The sequence below is a fragment of the Phoenix dactylifera genome, unplaced genomic scaffold (genome assembly GCF_009389715.1).
Source record: "Phoenix dactylifera cultivar Barhee BC4 unplaced genomic scaffold, palm_55x_up_171113_PBpolish2nd_filt_p 000283F, whole genome shotgun sequence".
NCBI lineage: Eukaryota > Viridiplantae > Streptophyta > Magnoliopsida > Arecales > Arecaceae > Phoenix > Phoenix dactylifera.
In genome coordinates, this window is record NW_024067767.1 from 456939 (window position 1) to 476266 (window position 19328).

At 42.6% G+C, this 19328-nt stretch overlaps 1 protein-coding gene across 1 annotated transcript; it reads right to left on the reverse strand.

Moving 5' to 3' along the window:
* Nucleotides 1–11327: 11327 nt before the first annotated feature.
* LOC103704724 (bifunctional levopimaradiene synthase, chloroplastic-like) lies at nt 11328–17502 on the reverse strand. Its single transcript, XM_039117890.1, has 8 exons — nt 17202–17502; nt 16679–16875; nt 16321–16412; nt 15895–16124; nt 15349–15524; nt 13761–13979; nt 12792–12927; nt 11328–12199 (listed from the first exon to the last, which is right to left on the reverse strand). Exons 1-8 carry the CDS (start codon nt 17394–17396, stop codon nt 11654–11656), a joined length of 1791 nt encoding a protein of 596 aa, XP_038973818.1. The 5' UTR covers nt 17397–17502; the 3' UTR covers nt 11328–11653.
* Between the last annotated feature and the right edge of the window lie 1826 nt (nt 17503–19328).

Sequence of the window (19328 nt, forward strand, 5' to 3'; positions counted from 1 at the left end):
CGGTTCACGTGCATGTCCATTGGCACCATCATTTGTTCCTCCATTGGCCCCCTCACGGTTTTTTTGAACAAAATTTGGTTTGTGATGATGCCCACCACCTCTGGGTTGAAATCCTCCACGATTTTGTCGCCCCATGTGCACCTCGTGCTATGCTTCTCCCATCTCCTCGTCATGGTTGGGTGGTTCCACCCTTTCTTCCACGGACAAGACCCTGTCTACAACTGGTCCATTCTTTGATCCATCCTCTGGGTAACAATTTGAAGCTGTTGAATAGCTTGTAGCAATAGTTCGTTGATTTGGTTTGGATTGGGGTTGGTTGCATTTGTAGTGGCTGGAATGTTTTGGTCGATGTGTTGAGTGGTTTCTGGGCGGGAGTGTTGGTTTTGTGGTTGACTCATGTTGTATGAATTACCACTTCTGGTGGTAGTCATGAACAAAGTAGTAAGCCCTCAACACTACCATCTAACTTATTACTCCCATAGTCATAGTGTAAAACCCCCAAAATAAAAAAAAAAAAAAAAAAAAAAAAAAGGAAGGGGCGGATGGGCCGGCCCGAAAAGACCGGGCCCATCCCCCTTATCACGATCGTGCCTAGGGCACGATCGTGGAAGAAGGGGGCACGGGAGAGAGGGGCGGCGGCGGCGTTCGGTGGGAGGCGACTCGCCGGAGGAGACCGAGCGCCGGAGAGGGAGATCCGGCCGGCCGCGGGGGGGGACAAGCCTTCCTCTTTCCTTCGGTGAAGACCCTCCACAAGAGAGGATTTTTTTTTCCGAGTTGCTCACAGATTCCTCTCCGATTTCGTCGCCGGAAAGGCCGCCGGAGCACCCCGCCGGACTGAGGTAAGCGTGGATCTTTCCCTTGCGTATCATTTGCTTGGTTTTTGGGTCGTGTGGATGGGATTTTGGCCGGCGGATCGCTGGAAAAAGGGTCCGAAACAGGGTACCCCTGTTTCGGCCTCTTCTTTCCGGTTTTTGGCCGCCGCCGGCTGCCGGAATGGCCGAGATGCATGGCGGGAAGGGGGTTGATCGGATCTGTGTGAGGGTTGGATATGAGTTCCTAGGGTTTGTTGTGGATGGGAATGGTGAACCGAGGTCTTCTCCTTGTGGTTCCACCTTCTTCCTCCTCTTCCCCTCGTCGGTTGGCCACCGGCGGCGGCGACGGCGACTGGGTGTCGTCGGTTGGGGGCCGAGCCACCATCACGGTGGCCTTTCCGTGGAAGAAATGGAGGAAGGGGGAGGGGTCTGTGTCGGTTGGAAAGAAGAAGAAGGAGAAGAAGAAGAAGAAGAAGAAGAAGAAAAAGAAGGAGGGAAAATAAGAATATAATAATAATAATAATAATAAGAGGAGAAGGAAAAGAAGAAGAAGAGGAAGAGACTTCTTCTTCTCTCTTTCTCTTGGCCGGCCACCATCGCCGGTGACTGCAGCAGGGGCGGCCGGCGATGGTTCGGCCAATGGTGGCCGAGGGTGGGGAAGGTGAGGGCACAGCCACCCCGGCTGTTGCCCTTGGACCAAAGAGGTGGAGGAAGAACCCTTCTCTATCATCCACCCTTCTTTTGGTCTTTTCATCGGGACCGGCCATCGTCGCCGGCGTGGCAGCGGCCACGACTGGCGACGACATGGGCCGGTGGTACAAGGGTGGGAGTCGGGCCACCCCGACTAGATTGAGATGTTTGGGGATCTGGTTATGGACCCCATAGTAAATATCAATTATGGTTTGGAATATTTAAATATTAAATAATTTAGTTTGTGATTTGTAATTGATGTTGTAGAGGAAGAGTCGGCAGAGCCAGGAGGTTTTGATCAGGGGACTCAGCACCCCAGCGCGTAGATTGTGATTCGGACTGTGTTTGAGTCAGTCTACAATTTCTGTAAGAATCCCTACATCTGAGCACTTCTATGCATATATTGATTTATCGTTGGATTTATTTACGATTTTGATGTTATTGCTTGTGAGTTGATATGATACATATGAGACGAATTTTTTATCAACATATTTTCATTATTATGTGGTTATTGTTTATGAGTTGATGCGGCACCTATGAGGCGTGCATGTTGTTTATAATGAAAATATTGAGATAAATTCATTTGGGAAGAAATAACATATTTTTTTGAAAATTTATGAAAATATGTGATGTGATGGGAATGTGATTGAACATGTAAAACTAGACATGTAATATGGGTTGGACTAACCTTGTCATGAGATAGCCTCTACGAGCTTATGCGTAGGATAGCGGCCACGAGCTGATGCGTGGGATAGCCTCCACGGGCTTACGCGTGGGATAGCCTCTACGAGCTTATGCGTAGGATAGCCTCCACGGGCTTACGCGTGGGATAGCCTCTACGAGCTTATGCGTAGGATAGCCTCCACGGGCTTACGCGTGGGATAGCTGCCACGAGCTTATGCGTGGGATTTGTGCAGTCTTGGACTGGGACATGATCTTGGTTAGTCCAACGCCAGAAATGAAAAGTTTGAAAACTTTGGAATTTGAGTAATACGGGAATGGATCACATAATGTGAAAAAGGATTTGTGTATATGTACTGATTACATATATTTGTTGTTTGTTGAGCTTTTGAAATGATGAAATGATATATATTTTGATACTTGATTATTTTATGATTTTATCGTGTGTGGCTGTTGGGATTCTTACTGGGCTGGAAAAGCTCATACTACACTTCCATTTTTTTTCAGAGGCACTGGATTCGTAGAATCTGTCGGATGGGACAAGAAGTGAGCTCGATCTGGAGTCAGACTGCTAGATAGTTAGAAGTCAATTTATCTTTTATTTATGGACATTTGAAATTATGTAATAAATCAGTACATTGTAGCTGGATTTGATTGAATTACATCAATCTTTGATTTTGGCATTTATGGAATTATTGGAATTATTGGAATTGTTGTTTATCTTAGGCCTTGCATGATCTTTAGGGCATTGCTCTAGGGCTCATGCGGCCGGTCGCGTGCCGGACCCGGGTGATGGGTTCGGGGCGTGACAGAGTGGTATCAGAGCTTAAGGTTAAGGTATCCTAAGGTTTAGGAATCCTAGGGATTAGGCTCGAATAAGCCTGAGTGGGGAAAATCACTAAATACGTAAGATATTAAATGGTGTGATTAGCATATGAAGAATGCGAAATTTTCTTAATCTGATGAACTTGATGCTGGAAAAAATTGTGTAGGTTGATATGGCTCGAGGGCGTGGTCGAGGGTGTGCCAGGAGGCCGACCCGATTTGCGGATGGCTCCACGGCTTGGGCACCCTCTGGACAGCAGGAAGATACCTCATCCACGCCGACTCGGGGTGTGCCACAGCAGGAGCACACCATGGACCCTACTGGTAGTACTCCAGAGATGGGAGCTCCGGAGATTGGGACATCCGAAGGACCAAGTATTCAGCTTGAGGAGACGATAAGTGCTTCACAGTTGATGCAAATGATGGTGCAACAGCAAGCTGCTGCCAGGGAAGACATGATGAGGATGGTAGAAGTACAGCAACAGTTCTTGCAGCAACAGTTGCAGCAGCAGCAAGCAATGTATCAACAACAGCAGCAACAACAGCAGCAGTTTCAAGGCACTACAGCTCAGCCGGAGCACCGAGTCAGTCTGTTGGATTTTCAGAGATATGCACCCCCAGCATTTAAAGGTACGGCTGACCCGATGGAGGCTGAGAGCTGGCTGAAATAGATAGAGAAAGTCTTTCAAGCCTTGAAGTGCCCTGATGAGGAGAAAGTTCTTTTTGCCACCTTCATGTTACAGGGTGAGGCAGCTGATTGGTGGGAGATGGAGAAAGGGAAGCTTAGTCCGGATGATGCCCCCTTCATTTGGGGAGAATTTAAAAAGGTTTTTCATGAGAAGTATTTTCCCCAGGGTATCCGATTCCAAAAATATAGGGAGTTTGACCGACTGGAGCAGGGTGATATGACAGTTGCTCAGTATGCAGCAAAGTTTGAAGAGATGTCCCGATATGCTCCGACTTTGATATCAGAGGATAGTGATCGAGCAAGGAAATTTGAAAATGGGCTCAGGGGAAGGATTCAACAACAAGTCGCTGCTTTTGAACTATCTAGTTACAAAGATGTGGTTAACAAAGCCCTGGTGATAGAAAAAGGGCTTGACAACGCCCAGGCTGCTAGAGAAAAGAATATGAAGAAAAGGTTTCGATCTACTGATTCTCCGAGCCAAAATAGTAGACCTTTCAAGTCGAAGGATCAGAGACCGAACCAAGTTGTTACAAGGGACAGAGGACAAGCCCGAGGTGCTATTAGATGCTACCGCTGTGGAGGACCTCATCTTAAGCGAGATTGCACCTGGATTGGAGGGCCATGTTTTTCTTGTGGTCAAGAAGGGCATAAGGCTGTTGTTTGTCCTAGTGGGAAGGAACAGCAGAGGCGACAGGCACCTCAGTCTTCTCAGAGAGCCCCTGAAAATCGAGCACCTCAGGAGGGACAACAACAAGAAGGAGGGCAACAGAGGCCTAGGACCCAGGGTCGGGTCTATGCACTCACAGAGCAGGATGCCAAGGCTTCTAATTCAGTGGTGACAGGCATGATTAGGTTAATGTCATATGATGCAAATGTTTTATTTGACTCTGGTGCTACCCACTCATTCATATCGGCCAATTTTGTTAGAAAGAATACTGAAATATCACCGGTACCATTAGAATTTGATCTTTGTGTCTCAACGCCAAGTGGAGATGTTATATTAGTTAATTCAGTTTGCAAAAACTGTATTTTGGGTGTTGAGGACAGAGAAATGAATGCAGACTTGTTGGTCTTAGAGATGAATGACTTTGATTTGATTCTTGGAATGGACTGGTTGGCAGCATACCATGCTACTGTTGATTGTTTTGAGAAAACGATCAAGTTTCAGATCCCTGGTCAGCCAGTGTTTGGGTTGGTGGGTAGCAAGTCACCTCATCAAATGAAATTAATCTCAGCTTTACAGGCTAAGAAGCTTCTCGCAAAAGGTTGTGAAGGATTCTTAGCTGCTGTGTTAGATACCTAGAAAGAGGAGCCCAAGTTAGAGAATATCCCTGTGGTGGCAGAATTTCCAGAGGTGTTTCCAGATGAATTGCCAGAATTACCCCCTGATAGGGAGATTGAATTCTGTATCGACTTGATTCCTGGCACTAGTCCAATTTCAAAGGCTCCATATCGAATGGCTCCAGCTGAATTGAAAGAGCTGAAGGAACAGCTACAGGAGTTACTGGATAAAGGTTTTATCAGGCCTAGTGTTTCTCCTTGGGGCGCTCCTGTGTTATTTGTGAAAAAGAAAGACGGTAGCCTCCGACTCTGTATAGACTACCGGGAACTAAACAAGGTGACAGTACGGAATAAATACCCACTACCAAGGATTGATGATTTGTTTGATCAGCTGCAAGGGGCTCAGATTTTCTCAAAGATTGATCTTCGTTCTGGCTATCACCAATTGAAAATAAAGGCAGAGGATGTACCTAAGACAGCTTTCAGGACCAGATACGGGCATTATGAATTTTTGGTCATGCCTTTTGGTTTGACAAATGCACCGGCTGCCTTCATGGATCTTATGAATCGGATATTTAAACCTTATTTGGATCAGTTTGTAGTGGTATTCATTGATGATATTTTGGTGTATTCAAAGAGCTCACAGGAACATGAAGAACATCTAAGGGTAGTATTGCAAATTCTTAGAGAAAAGAAGTTGTATGCAAAGCTATCAAAGTGTGAGTTCTGGTTGGATAGTATTTCTTTTCTTGGGCATGTGATCTCCAAAGAAGGTGTCTCTGTTGATCCAATGAAAGTGGAGGCAGTGGTTGGGTGGTGTAGACCTACCAATGTAACTGAAGTGCGCAGCTTCTTGGGATTGGCTGGATATTACAGAAGATTTGTTGAGGGGTTCTCCCGTATTGCCATGCCTCTAAGTCGCTTGACTCAGAAGCGAGTAAAGTTTGAATGGACAGATGACTGTGAACAGAGTTTTCAAGAGCTGAAAAAGCGTCTGGTGACAGCCCCAGTACTAGCTATTCCATCTGGAACAGAAAGCTTCACCATCTACAGTGATGCATCTCGTAAAGGACTTGGGTGTGTACTGATGCAGAATGGGAAGGTGATAGCTTATGCCTCTAGATAGTTAAAGTCATATGAACAGAATTACCCTACACATGATTTGGAGTTGGCAGCGGTAGTTTTTGCTCTGAAGATATGGAGGCATTATTTGTATGGGGAACACTGTGAGGTTTTCACAGACCATAAAAGTTTGAAGTATATCTTCACACAGAAAGAGTTGAATTTGAGGCAAAGGAGATGGCTAGAACTACTGAAAGATTATGACCTGACTATTAGTTACCATTCAGGGAAAGCAAATGTAGTGGCTGATGCTTTGAGCAGAAAATCCTCAAGTGGGCTGGCAGCATTAATCACTACACAGAAGCATATTTTATTAGATTTGGAGAGATCAGGGATTGAGATAAGGCTACATGATCCTAAGGTACATCTGGCTACCCTCACAGTGCAGCCTACTCTGATTGAAAAGATCAAGATGTCTCAGAGAGAGGATCCAGAGTTACAGAAGATCAGAGAAACAGTAGAGTCAGGTATGCAGTAAGAATTCCGGGTGCATGAAGATGGCTCTTTAAGATTCGGGAGCAGGGTATGTATGCCAAAGGTACCAGAAATGAAGAAAGAGATTCTTGATGAGGCCCATAACTCAGCTTATACAGTGCATCCAGGTGGTACCAAAATGTACCGGGACTTGAAGGAAAATTTTTGGTGGAGCGGCATGAAGCGAGATATAGCTCAGTATGTTGCACAGTGCTTAGTGTGTCAGCAAGTGAAAGCTGAGCATCAGAGACCTGCTGGACCACTACAGTCTCTTATCATTCCTCAGTGGAAGTGGGAGCATATCACCATGGATTTTGTGACTGCTCTGCTTAAGACTCCTCGGGGTAATGATGCAGTGTGGGTGATTGTTGACCGACTGACCAAGTCAGCACATTTCTTGCCTTTTAGAGTTGGCTTTTCCTTGGAGAAATTGGCAAGTATGTACATAGAGCAAATTGTGAGGCTGCACGGGATTCCAGTTTCAATTGTGTCTGACAGAGATACTAGATTTGTGTCACAATTTTGGAAGAGCCTTCATAAAGCTCTTGGTACAAGATTGGACTTCAATACAGGTTTTCATCCACAAACTGATGGACAGTCGGAGCGCACTATTCAAATCTTGGAGGATATGTTGAGGGCTTGTGTCATGGATTTGGGTGGTGCATGGGATAGTCATTTGTCGCTGGTTGAATTTGCCTACAACAATAGTTATCAAGCCAGCATTCAGATGGCTCCTTTTGAGGCATTGTATGGCAGAAAATGCCGATCTCCAATTTGTTGGGATGATGTGGGAGAAAGAAAAGTATTGGGTCCAGAGATAGTACAACAAACTGTGGATAAGATACAGGTGATCAGAGAACGACTCCTTATAGCTCAGAGTAGACAAAAGAGTTATGCTGATAATAGGAGAAGAGAACTGGAGTTTCAGGTTGGCGATCATGTTTTCTTGAGAGTATCTCCTACTAAAGGTGTGATGAGGTTCGGAATTCGTGGCAAATTGAGCCCTAGGTTTGTCGGTCCGTTCGAAATCTTGGACAGAGTTGGAGAAGTGGCATATCGTTTGGCCCGACCACCAGCTTTATCAAGTGTACATAATGTATTCCATGTTTCAATGCTGAGGAAATATATTCCGGACCCGAACCATGTGGTAGATTTTGAGCCTATAAGTCTGCATGAGGATCTGACTTATGAAGAGTACCCGGTACGGATTGTGGACAGAAAAGATCAAGTGTTGCGACGTCGGACCATTCCTTATGTAAAGGTGCAATGGAGTAACCACTCCGAAAGAGAGGCCACTTGGGAGCTCGAAGAAGAAATAAAACCCAAACATCCTCAACTCTTTGGTATTCCAGGTACATTAATTTCGCGGACGAAATTTTTTTTTAGGAGGGGAGAATGTAAAACCCCCAAAATTAAAAAAAAAAAAAAGGAAAGGGGCGGATGGGCCGGCCCGAAAAGACCGGGCCCATCCCCCTTATCACGATCGTGCCTAGGGCACGATCGTGGAAGAAGGGGGCACGGGAGAGAGGGGCGGCGGCGGCGTTCGGTGGGAGGCGACTCGCCGGAGGAGACCGAGCGCCGGAGAGGGAGATCCGGCCGGCCGCGGGGGGGGACAAGCCTTCCTCTTTCCTTCCGTGAAGACCCTCCACAAGAGAGGATTTTTTTTTCCGAGTTGCTCACAGATTCCTCTCCGATTTCGTCGCCGGAAAGGCCGCCGGAGCACCCCGCCGGACTGAGGTAAGCGTGGATCTTTCCCTTGCGTATCATTTGCTTGGTTTTTGGGTCGTGTGGATGGGATTTTGGCCGGCGGATCGCTGGAAAAAGGGTCCGAAACAGGGTACCCCTGTTTCGGCCTCTTCTTTCCGATTTTTGGCCGCCGCCGGCTGCCGGAATGGCCGAGATGCATGGCGGGAAGGGGGTTGATCGGATCTGTGTGAGGGTTGGATATGAGTTCCTAGGGTTTGTTGTGGATGGGAATGGTGAACCGAGGTCTTCTCCTTGTGGTTCCACCTTCTTCCTCCTCTTCCCCTCGTCGGTTGGCCACCGGCGGCGGCGACGGCGACTGGGTGTCGTCGGTTGGGGGCCGAGCCACCATCACGGTGGCCTTTCCGTGGAAGAAATGGAGGAAGGGGGAGGGGTCTGTGTCGGTTGGAAAGAAGAAGAAGGAGAAGAAGAAGAAAAAGAAGGAGGAAAAATAAGAATATAATAATAATAATAATAATAAGAGGAGAAGGAAAAGAAGAAGAAGAGGAAGAGACTTCTTCTTCTCTCTTTCTCTTGGCCGGCCACCATCGCCGGTGACTGCAGCAGGGGCGGCCGGCGATGGTTCGGCCAATGGTGGCCGAGGGTGGGGAAGGTGAGGGCACAGCCACCCCGGCTGTTGCCCTTGGACCAAAGAGGTGGAGGAAGAACCCTTCTCTATCATCCACCCTTCTTTTGGTCTTTTCATCGGGACCGGCCATCGTCGCCGGCGTGGCAGCGGCCACGGCTGGCGACGACATGGGCCGGTGGTACAAGGGTGGGAGTCGGGCCACCCCGACTGCCCTAGACTTGGAGAGATTGAGATGTTTGGGGATCTGGTTATGGACCCCATAGTAAATATTAATTATGGTTTGGAATATTTAAATATTAAATGATTTAGTTTGTGATTTGTAATTGATGTTGTAGAGGAAGAGTCGGCAGAGCCAGGAGGTTTTGATCAGGGGACTCAGCACCCCAGCGCGTAGGTTGTGATTCGGACTGTGTTTGAGTCAGTCTACAATTTCTGTAAGAATCCCTACATCTGAGCACTTCTATGCATATATTGATTTATCGTTGGATTTATTTACGGTTTTGATGTTATTGCTTGTGAGTTGATATGATACATATGAGACGAATTTTTTATCAACATATTTTCATTATTATGTGGTTATTGTTTATGAGTTGATGCGGCACCTATAAGGCGTGCATGTTGTTTATAATGAAAATATTGAGATAAATTCATTTGGGAAGAAATAACATATTTTTTTGAAAATTTATGAAAATATGTGATGGGATGGGAATGTGATTGAACATGTAAAACTAGACATGTAATATGGGTTGGACTAACCTTGTCATGAGATAGCCTCTACGAGCTTATGCGTAGGATAGCGGCCACGAGTTGATGCGTGGGATAGCCTCCACGGGCTTACGCGTGGGATAGCCTCTACGAGCTTATGCGTAGGATAGCCTCCACGGGCTTACGCGTGGGATAGCTGCCACGAGCTTATGCGTGGGATTTGTGCAGTCTTGGACTGGGACATGATCTTGGTTAGTCCAACGCCAGAAATGAAAAGTTTGAAAACTTTGGAATTTGAGTAATACGGGAATGGATCACATAATGTGAAAAAGGATTTGTGTATATGTACTGATTACATATATTTGTTGTTTGTTGAGCTTTTGAAATGATGAAATGATATATATTTTGATACTTGATTATTTTATGATTTTATCGTGTGTGGCTGTTGGGATTCTTACTGGGCTGGAAAAGCTCATACTACACTTCCAATTTTTTTTCAGAGGCACTGGATTCGTAGAATCTGTCGGATGGGACAAGAAGTGAGCTCGATCTGGAGTCAGACTGCTAGATAGTTAGAAGTCAATTTATCTTTTATTTATGGACATTTGAAATTATGTAATAAATCAGTACATTGTAGCTGGATTTGATTGAATTACATCAATCTTTGATTTTGGCATTTATGGAATTATTGGAATTATTGGAATTGTTGTTTATCTTAGGCCTTGCATGATCTTTAGGGCATTGCTCTAGGGCTCATGCGGCCGGTCGCGTGCCGGACCCGGGTGATGGGTTCGGGGCGTGACACATAGGGAATTATCTGGTTTGAATGACTTTCTTGCGTTATCATGGCTTGTCTTTGGAAGCTCTCAATTCGAGTTCCAGTGTTTGTAAATCAGAGGATTTCCTTCCAGAATGGGAAGCATGTTGACTTCCTGTTTGATGGATTGCATCTTCATCATCTGAATCAAGAATTATGACAGATGTGCTGTCTTTCCCTTCTTTGTATTTTGGGCAAGAATCCGTAGGGCCATTTGCAACATCTGGAATTTTCCTATGCATCATTAAATCAGAATCACCACAATATAAAATATTCTGAACACTGGACTCATGTTATTTTTTTTTTTTTCCTGCAGACATTCTCATATGGAGGTATTGGCAGCAGCATCAATGAAGTCAGCCTCCAAATCAATTATATCTGAAGATATTGAACTGTCAACACGTCGATCTGAATTCTGATTCCCTTTGGTTGATAGGTCCGACCAAGTATTTATCCCACGATGAGAGCTAGAAAATAGCCTTGGACAGGAATTTTCAAGTGATGGCCGTAATGTGGACAAGAATTTGATGACCTGCATCCTCTGAGCATGGAGAGTTTCATACTCTTTGGTTACACTTCCATATATATTCCATCATCCAAGCTCCAGAAGATTCGACAAAGCAAGTGGATCGGAATAATCTCTAACTTTGGAGACTTTTCTCTGGCTTTCTCAAAACCAGAAAATAAAACTGTCACCTCAGATTTGTAACGATAGTTATTATCCTCGTTGTCTAACTTTGTAGATCAAGAGCTATAATAGCAACTTATAAGCGGATGTAGCAGATAAGAAGTTGACATAACAACTCAAAAGTCGATATTGCAGACTGATATATCAAGAGAAAATAAGAGAAAAATATTTACCATGTTAAAATACTTACAGAAGAAGAGGAAAACAAAAGAAAAAAAAAAGAAAATTAATTTTATTTCTTTGTTCCATCATATTCAATACATCTATGAAGTTATATATACTAGTGTACATACTCCATATGAGAAAAAACTCCATATAAGAAAAATAAAATAAATTGATACATGATTATGCAAATAAAAAAAATATTATAGGCGATTGCATATTGCAAAATGATTTCTAAAATTATGCTAACATAAGGCACGAATTAATTTGCTTACAAGTTCAAATTGTGTCATAGACGGTGCGAGAGGGAAACATATATAGATTGACTTGGTGCGAACTGCTGAATTCATTGCTTCGCTGCAGGCTCAAGAAGCCTTCATTCAAGTGGGTTAAACATAAAATCTTGGAAGAGCTTCATGAATTCTTCATCGGAATTGGTAAGGCCATCCATCCTTCTGTAAAGAAGACGGGCACTCCGAGCATTACTCAGGACCGCACGGCTACAGAACTCTGGCGCTACCGCTCTTGATCGATAGAGCTCCCACTCCAGTTCCTGACAAGCCAAGTCAATCACATTGGTGAGACCTACCGTGGCTTCCTCCTGGGTGCAGCCTGGGTGGTCCCTCATGTAGCAGCCAACCCCCGTGGCCAACTTTCCCTCCTCGAGCTCCCTCGGAAAGGAGATAAGATCATTGGAAAGTCGGCCTACGACTGCAGCGAGGTCCGTGAAGCGTGAGTCAGGACCAATGCGGCTGAGCATCTCATCTGTGATCTTCTCTCCCAGCAAGAATGCAGATGTCCATGTTATTATTTTCACTCCAACGGAGACCGTGGCGCATTGCATGTATTCTTCGTAGGTCGGAATGTGTTCGCTATGCATCCATTCTGCTTCCTTTAGAAAGGAAGCTGCATACTCTGCCCACTGAAATGAACGCATGCATACGATATATAAGCCCATTGTTATGCTTGTGAGAGAGCCTATGGCTCAGGACTTCAATTAGTTCAAAGATATGATATGAGAAATATTGCAATTAAATATTTTTAAAAAGAAATCTATCATGTTTGGAATATGGAAATCTAAGACGGTTGCAACTGCTGAGCAATAACTCATTCCAATATTAATGCTTTTAAGTTGATCGGTTGGCCAGACTTCTGTGCTGACCCATTTAAATTGTTGGGACACTAGAAAGTCCAGCAGTTTATGGACAGGGATGTTATCTAAAAAGAGAGTTAAGGAGAGTTTCTTCTGTTTTTTTTCGTTAAAGAGAGGGACAGAGGAAAAGGAATTATGTAACCAATCCAAATTAATACGAGACCTCGTTTAGCTATTTCATTTCTTCTTTCAACTTGGTCGAATGACTTCTTAAAAAGGTCGGAAAGAGGTGCGGCCAAAGCCTATGATGGACCTGGGCTAATGTCATCAGGACTGAATGCCTAATCTTTAGGTTATTGTCCTCCTGCTAGAACTTAGCTTTCAGCATCTAAATTGATTAATTGCGAAAATTCATACTTACCATATGCTTGAATATGGGAAGGATGTCGCGACCCTGAACTCGGTTGGCTTCTGCTGCCAGCTCTAGATAGGTACCGTCTATGCCTTCGAATACTAGCTTGTGTTGAGGAAGATCATTGATCAGAGATGAGTCCCACCTGGCATGGAAGGGAAATTAAGAATGATAGAAAAGGCCTTTAATCCAAACATTCTAAACCGGTTTATAGCCTAATGATTGCACCCTTCCTTCAATTAGAGGAGGTTCCATGTTCAAACTTGTTGATAGGCGTTTCCCTGGGTGCTAGAAATAGCTAGAAATAGATAATTGACATCAATCCATGGCATTGATCATACGTTCCTCAAAAATAAAATTTTAAAAAAAAAAGATAAGATAAGATGTTATGCTAAGCTAGTCTCTACGCTGATTGGAACCCAGACATGGGTCGGCTAGAACTAGATTGTGGTTGTTCTGTTAATAGGCTTGGAGAAGTTAAGCACAAGAAAAAATTCGACACGGAGGAATGTTTGATAATTTAGTATGGATTTAAAAAATGTTGTGGGAATAATTACACCGGAGGTGGAAATAAAGTGGTGCTTGTTAATTCATTATTTAAAAGAAAAGTATGTAAAAATCTATAGAAGATTATTAGTAGTTATCAAAAGTTTGAATGGAGACAGAGACTTCTAAAGTTAGTCATCCTCCCAAACTCTTTGCCTTATAATTGTGGCAAAGTAGGCGATTTGCATGAGATCCTTATTGACATGAAAATTTCTCCATGTGTTGAACAACTTCTTTGAGAAAAACAATTTGCTAGCGACATTCTCCTAGCAATTGGTTAAGAAGACCATCCAAAGACCAACTTTGCTAAGCATGAAACACTAGCATGCTGAGAAACTGGGCTGCCTCCTCCAAATCGAGAACATTTTAGGTTAAATCTTGAGTTGGGGGGGAGGGTGTTGGGTCCTGTTAAACATAATCAAATATACGTACCTCCTGAAAGTCTCGTTGAAGCGCCGAAGTTCTTGAAGGTCATAGCTTTTGTCATCAAAGAGATCATCAAGAATGGTGGTCAAGACTCCACCCTTGGCATAGGCCAGCCGAAAGGATGAAAATTGAGGTTCATAGATAGTTGGTGCCACTACAAAGTAAGTTTGTGCAAGCCTCTTACGCGCACATTTCACTTCATCAAACCCAAATCGTTGCCACCATCTGCAAAAATTAAAGAAGAATATCGAAATATCCAAGGCAAAGAGCTACAAGAAAGCACTTTTGGAAGAGAAGCTCCAAAATAGAAGTTTTTCCAAGTAGATCTTTTCTTCTTTTTGGCAAAGCCAAATCAGCTTTTCATTTTTTTACAAAACACCACTATCCTATCCAAAAATACTTTTGAAGGATCAAAAAGTATTTTTTGACCCTTCAAAAGTTTTGCCAAACGGGCCTTAAGTCTATTCCAATCAACATTGATGATTGTGGGTCTATTACTATCAACAATTTCCTAATATTGCTAAATGCCATCTAGGATTACAAGATTCATTTTATTAGATTACAAAGACCTTGTATTTGGTAAAAATAAAAAGTAATTCTTGTGAGGATTGGGCTCAAAATAATATTGTGAAATTAAAAGAATAGGTTGTATATGTACTTGATCTTTCTCCAAGATCTTGGTTATATGTTGCTAGAAAGTCACATACACATATATAACTCTTTTAATATATAAATTGATCAGATATATAATTTAGTTGGGATAAATTAGAAAATAATTAAATAGATCGGATATCAATTAGTTGAGACTAATTCTATTACAAATGGGTCGGGCATAGGTTTAGCCTCTTGGCCTGGTGGGTCAATGCGAGAAAATAAATCTTCAAATTCTAGAATTTAGTTGCCAGAATAAGTACAAGTATGGGTGCAAAGAAATTAATATTATATAGATATTTTTAGTAACAAAGCATTTAGAATGCAGGTGCATAATCAAGATTTTGAGGAAAATTTTGAATCGGATGGATTATTGTAGATATAAGATTCCGGCTAGTAAGATTTATTCTCAAATATCTAAAATTAGTAGCAGCTACATCATATGCCATGCTCTATTAAAAGATTTGTTCGGATGACTAGAAAAAACGCATATGTAATATTTAAGAAAATAAATAAAAAGCGGAGAATATGGCATGTCTAGGATTTATCATTTTTCCTCTTAAATTTCTTCTCTCACTTTCTTACTTTTTTGGATGTCCCGTTCTACATAACTTATTTTTAAGTTTATTTTGATTTTATTTATTAATATTTATAATTGATAAGTAATGTGCTTATTGAGGATGATAGGTGAATACGGGTTTGTATGAAAATAAATAGCTTTAGATTTATTCTTTTGAAATTAATTATGAATGGGTTGGGTATGGGTTGAGGGTTTTTGTTGATTGAACAAGACCTAAGCAAGCTCATTGCCAACCCTAATTGTGAGGATAGAGATGCCAGTTGAAGGATGCGAATATGGTTAGCAAGCAATTATTATTTTCATCCTATGGCCTAGATCTTAATTAGTCAGCATTCCTTAAAATATATGACTTATCATACTGACCTCTCCAATTCCTCCAACTCTTGTTGATATAGCTTCTGCAACTTTTGCAAGTCCAATTTTGCAAGTTTCAAATATTTTCTTGTACTCTCATTTCCTGGCCACAATTGTTTTATAATGCTTCTTGCCTCTAATCTTGGCATGAGGCGTCGACGAGGTAATTCCAATGCAAAATTTACCTAGACAAATCAGATTAAAGCAGATTAGATAAAGCTGAAAAACGTCGAATCCCGGCATTTGATATTAGAATATGATTTGAAAATAAGTGTCATGGCCACCTTCTAGTATTTGGCATGTGCATGGAACATGATATTTAATTTGATGTCGTGTACAAATTGTTAAAATAGTGCTGCTAGCAGTACCTAAATGTGGACAGGTTCATCATATTGTTGCAATTTCACTTTTCCATGAACATTGCAAAAGTTTGCTTACTAGGAAAAAATATGGAAAGAAGGATGGAAGGCAATATATACACACACACACACACACCCCAATCTTCCTCCCTTGCTTTGAGAACAATATTCCAGCGACAGCTTGGGGGGGTCTTACCTCTATCCCAAGGTTGTTGGGCTGCAACAGAGTTGGGTTCCCCTCTGACAAGACGTTAAGGAGTTGGGACCTTGCAAATTCCTGTGCTTCTCCCATGATTTTTGATTCAGACGGGAAGCCTGTCTGAGAGCATCTATACAGGTTCAACATAGCTGATATATTGGTCGGTGAATCGACGGAGAAACATTCATAAAAGCTCTTTTTCCCATCCTCTAAAGCCATAAGAACACCTGCAAATGGATAACGAAGTGGTCAATCTCAATTAGTTGAGTTATATGGGCTTATGGGCTTGGAACAAGATCCATAACAAGCATAAATCACAGCTAGGCCTGCAAGCAAGCATGCAATTCGCAGGGACCGGGGTGTGCCCCTCAAGTTCCCATCCAGATATTATTTGAGCAGAGAAAAAAGGCCGCGCGTCAATACCTGCAGAGACTGGGTAGCCATGAAGCCTTAGCAAGCGAAAGGCTAATACTGTGGTTTTTGCATCATTCAACCCATACTTATCATCCCATTGCCTGCAGTTGAAAAACATAATTACGTGCAGAGCTGTTTAGGTAAATACGAGATGACCGCACCTTATATATATAGGAGTCTCCACCTTCAAAAGAAATTTTGAAGATGTGGTCATGATCTCATGACACACTTGTTTTATTAGATGCCAAATTTTTGTTGATTTAGAGTCTGGTTCATATTTTCCTTTTCTACAGTTGGCTGGGTGGCACTTGATACACTCATGGCACTGAGGTGCGTTTATATATACTAACACGATCAATGCACTTACATGTAGCTTGTGCGTAAAATACGTCGGATTTGGTGTTCGAAGTATCTTTGGATTCCAAGCCGTTCCATCAAATCCACCAACATTAGAGCCTCAAAAAGAGTAGCAGTATCCTTTAAACAAGTCTCAATGCATGCAAGTTCCACCTCTATTGCACCAATCAGATCCTCCTCCTTTTCATCTGCCTGCATGAAGCCCTCCTGCAAGAGGCTAGGTTGGTAAGATCATGTCCGACAAAAAGCTATATCTCATCTTTCTCCTGTATATATAAGTCATGTTTGGTAACCCTTCTACAAACAAAGGGAGGTTCATTATTTTGTGGGTCATCCTGTTCGGCTGGGTGGGGAGGTGAATCAAATCTAACTAACAAGAATGCAAGCATCCAGTTTCCTCAGATCCATATTAATCATAAGATAAATCATACATGGGAGTTGACATGTTATATTTTTTAGTTAGCATAAACTGGCATGCATCTCGAGGTTAAATAAATCTTGCTCTACTGCTAGAGAGAGAGAGAGACAGAGACCTCCGGCTTTAGAAGGGCAAAGGAGGAATGGCGCGTGCTTCTTCTCGTGCGGAGAAGCTGAGGTGAAAGGGAGAGTGACTGACGGAGGTGGCCGCCCGGAGATACAGGCAGAGATGCCAAGGCAGATGGGCGATGGGTGAGGGAGCGCGGAAGTGATGGAGACGGAGCAGCTGGCTGAGCAAATGAAAGAGCCATACTGCTCAAAATTTTTTCCTTCCTCTGGCCTCTGATCTACTCGTGGTGACTCCAGGTATAATGCCTCGCTGCCTGCTATATAAGGATGAGCGCGGGGTTTAAAGCCTAAACATTCGTCCCTTAAGTCGAAGAGGCCGTCATTGTTGACTTTTCTAATGGGAACGTGTTTTCCGTTCTTGCTGGGGCAACCTCAAAGTTTCCACATGCAGCAAAAAAATAAACCTTAAAGTTTCCACATGCCGCAAAAAAAAAAAAACTTAACAAATAACCGATATAAAATTAAATATACGTGGGTCGTTCCATACTCATCTGTTTAACTCTTGACTTCTTAAGTACTAAGAATCTAAATCAATTCAAATTTAATTACAAACATCACAATCGACCCGTGGTCAGCTTCAATGAGCACATGTTATTGTGTCTTCTAATTCACATAAGGTTATAGACCGGATTCACTCTAATATCATTTGTCGCAATCCAGGACCTCATCTAAAATGGCTAGTCGGAATGTATTTTGTGGGTTCCTTAGTCCTATATAAGTACCAAAAGAAACTTCGGCGAATAGCCGATGTGGGACTAAACACATGCTCATATGGGTCCTTATAGAAATAAGCCTACAAATACCTCCAAAATATATGTATAACTCATCTGTCCAGGCTGGGTCATGCATCATGTGGTCTATGGGCCGCAATTCAAATCGGTATATGGCCAGCAAAATGGTTTTTCCAATGACAATGGTGACAATTATTATTTATAAATAACATACGACCAGCGTGATGCCATTTGGTGTCAATTAACAATTTCAAGCACCCATAGTTTCGTATGGCTTAATAATGATGCAAAAGACTTGGGCAATTGAGCAGGTAATTGTGGAGGGAGAGTTAGCGATGCTTAAAATATGACATGGTCAGTTATAAATTTAGCGTCTGAATTACTTGATCTGTTGGTCATGGATCCTAAGTTTTGAGTCTATGATATTTCTTCTTTGACTCTTAATCGTTCAAATCGCAACGCCTCCCAGCAGCTTCCCATTAGATACTCCATCGCTTGGTCGTCGGACCAGCGATCGCCATTCCACGTGTTCCGCGGGTGTGCATTCCGGTCAGCATTTTCTTCCCTGACTAAGTGCGGGCGGCCCAAAAAAAAAAAAAGGGAAGGAATCTCTTTCCAAATTCCAAAAAGGGAACCAGTGGCACGTCCTTTGACCGACGGGCGCGTTCGCCAAAGTAGAACCATAATCAGAACGGACGTGGGTTGTGATGCAATTTCACTTTTCCATAGACATTTCAAAAGTTTGGTTACTACAAAAAAAAAAAAAAAAAAAAAAAAGGAAAGAAGGCTAGGGTCTTGGAAGGTAATATTCTTAGTGAAAAATTAAATATTTTTCCATGAGATTCCACGAAACTTGTTCCCCAAAAGAATGAAAGGATCAATAATTCCAATAATGGTTAACTTAAAGAAAAAATTAGAGGCCAAGTTTGAGCCATTTACTCTTAGACTACAAAAGTTTAAAAAATGTCAATTAGCCACCAAAATTTTAAATTCGTTGCAATATGTCTCAGCCGTCTATCTCCATTACAAAATGTAACTCACATAAGGATATTATGATAACTATTTTTTTATAAGAATCTGGAGCTGCCCGTCCCACTAACTCAGCAAGAGACTCTTGTTTCGTCGAGAATTAAAGAAAAGGGGAGGGAGAGTAATGCTTTGAGATCTGTGTCAGCAAATGAATGATAAAGGATGGAGTCTTTTGAGATTTATGCAAATGGATGGATAACAAAGGATGAAACACTTTAAGATCCATTCAAATGGATTAATGATAGGTGATGGTGTGTTTTGAGATTTATGCAAGCAGATAAAAGACAAAGGATGAAGTGCTTTGAGGCCTGTGCAAGCAAATAAATGCTAAAGGATGGAGTGCTTTGAGATTTG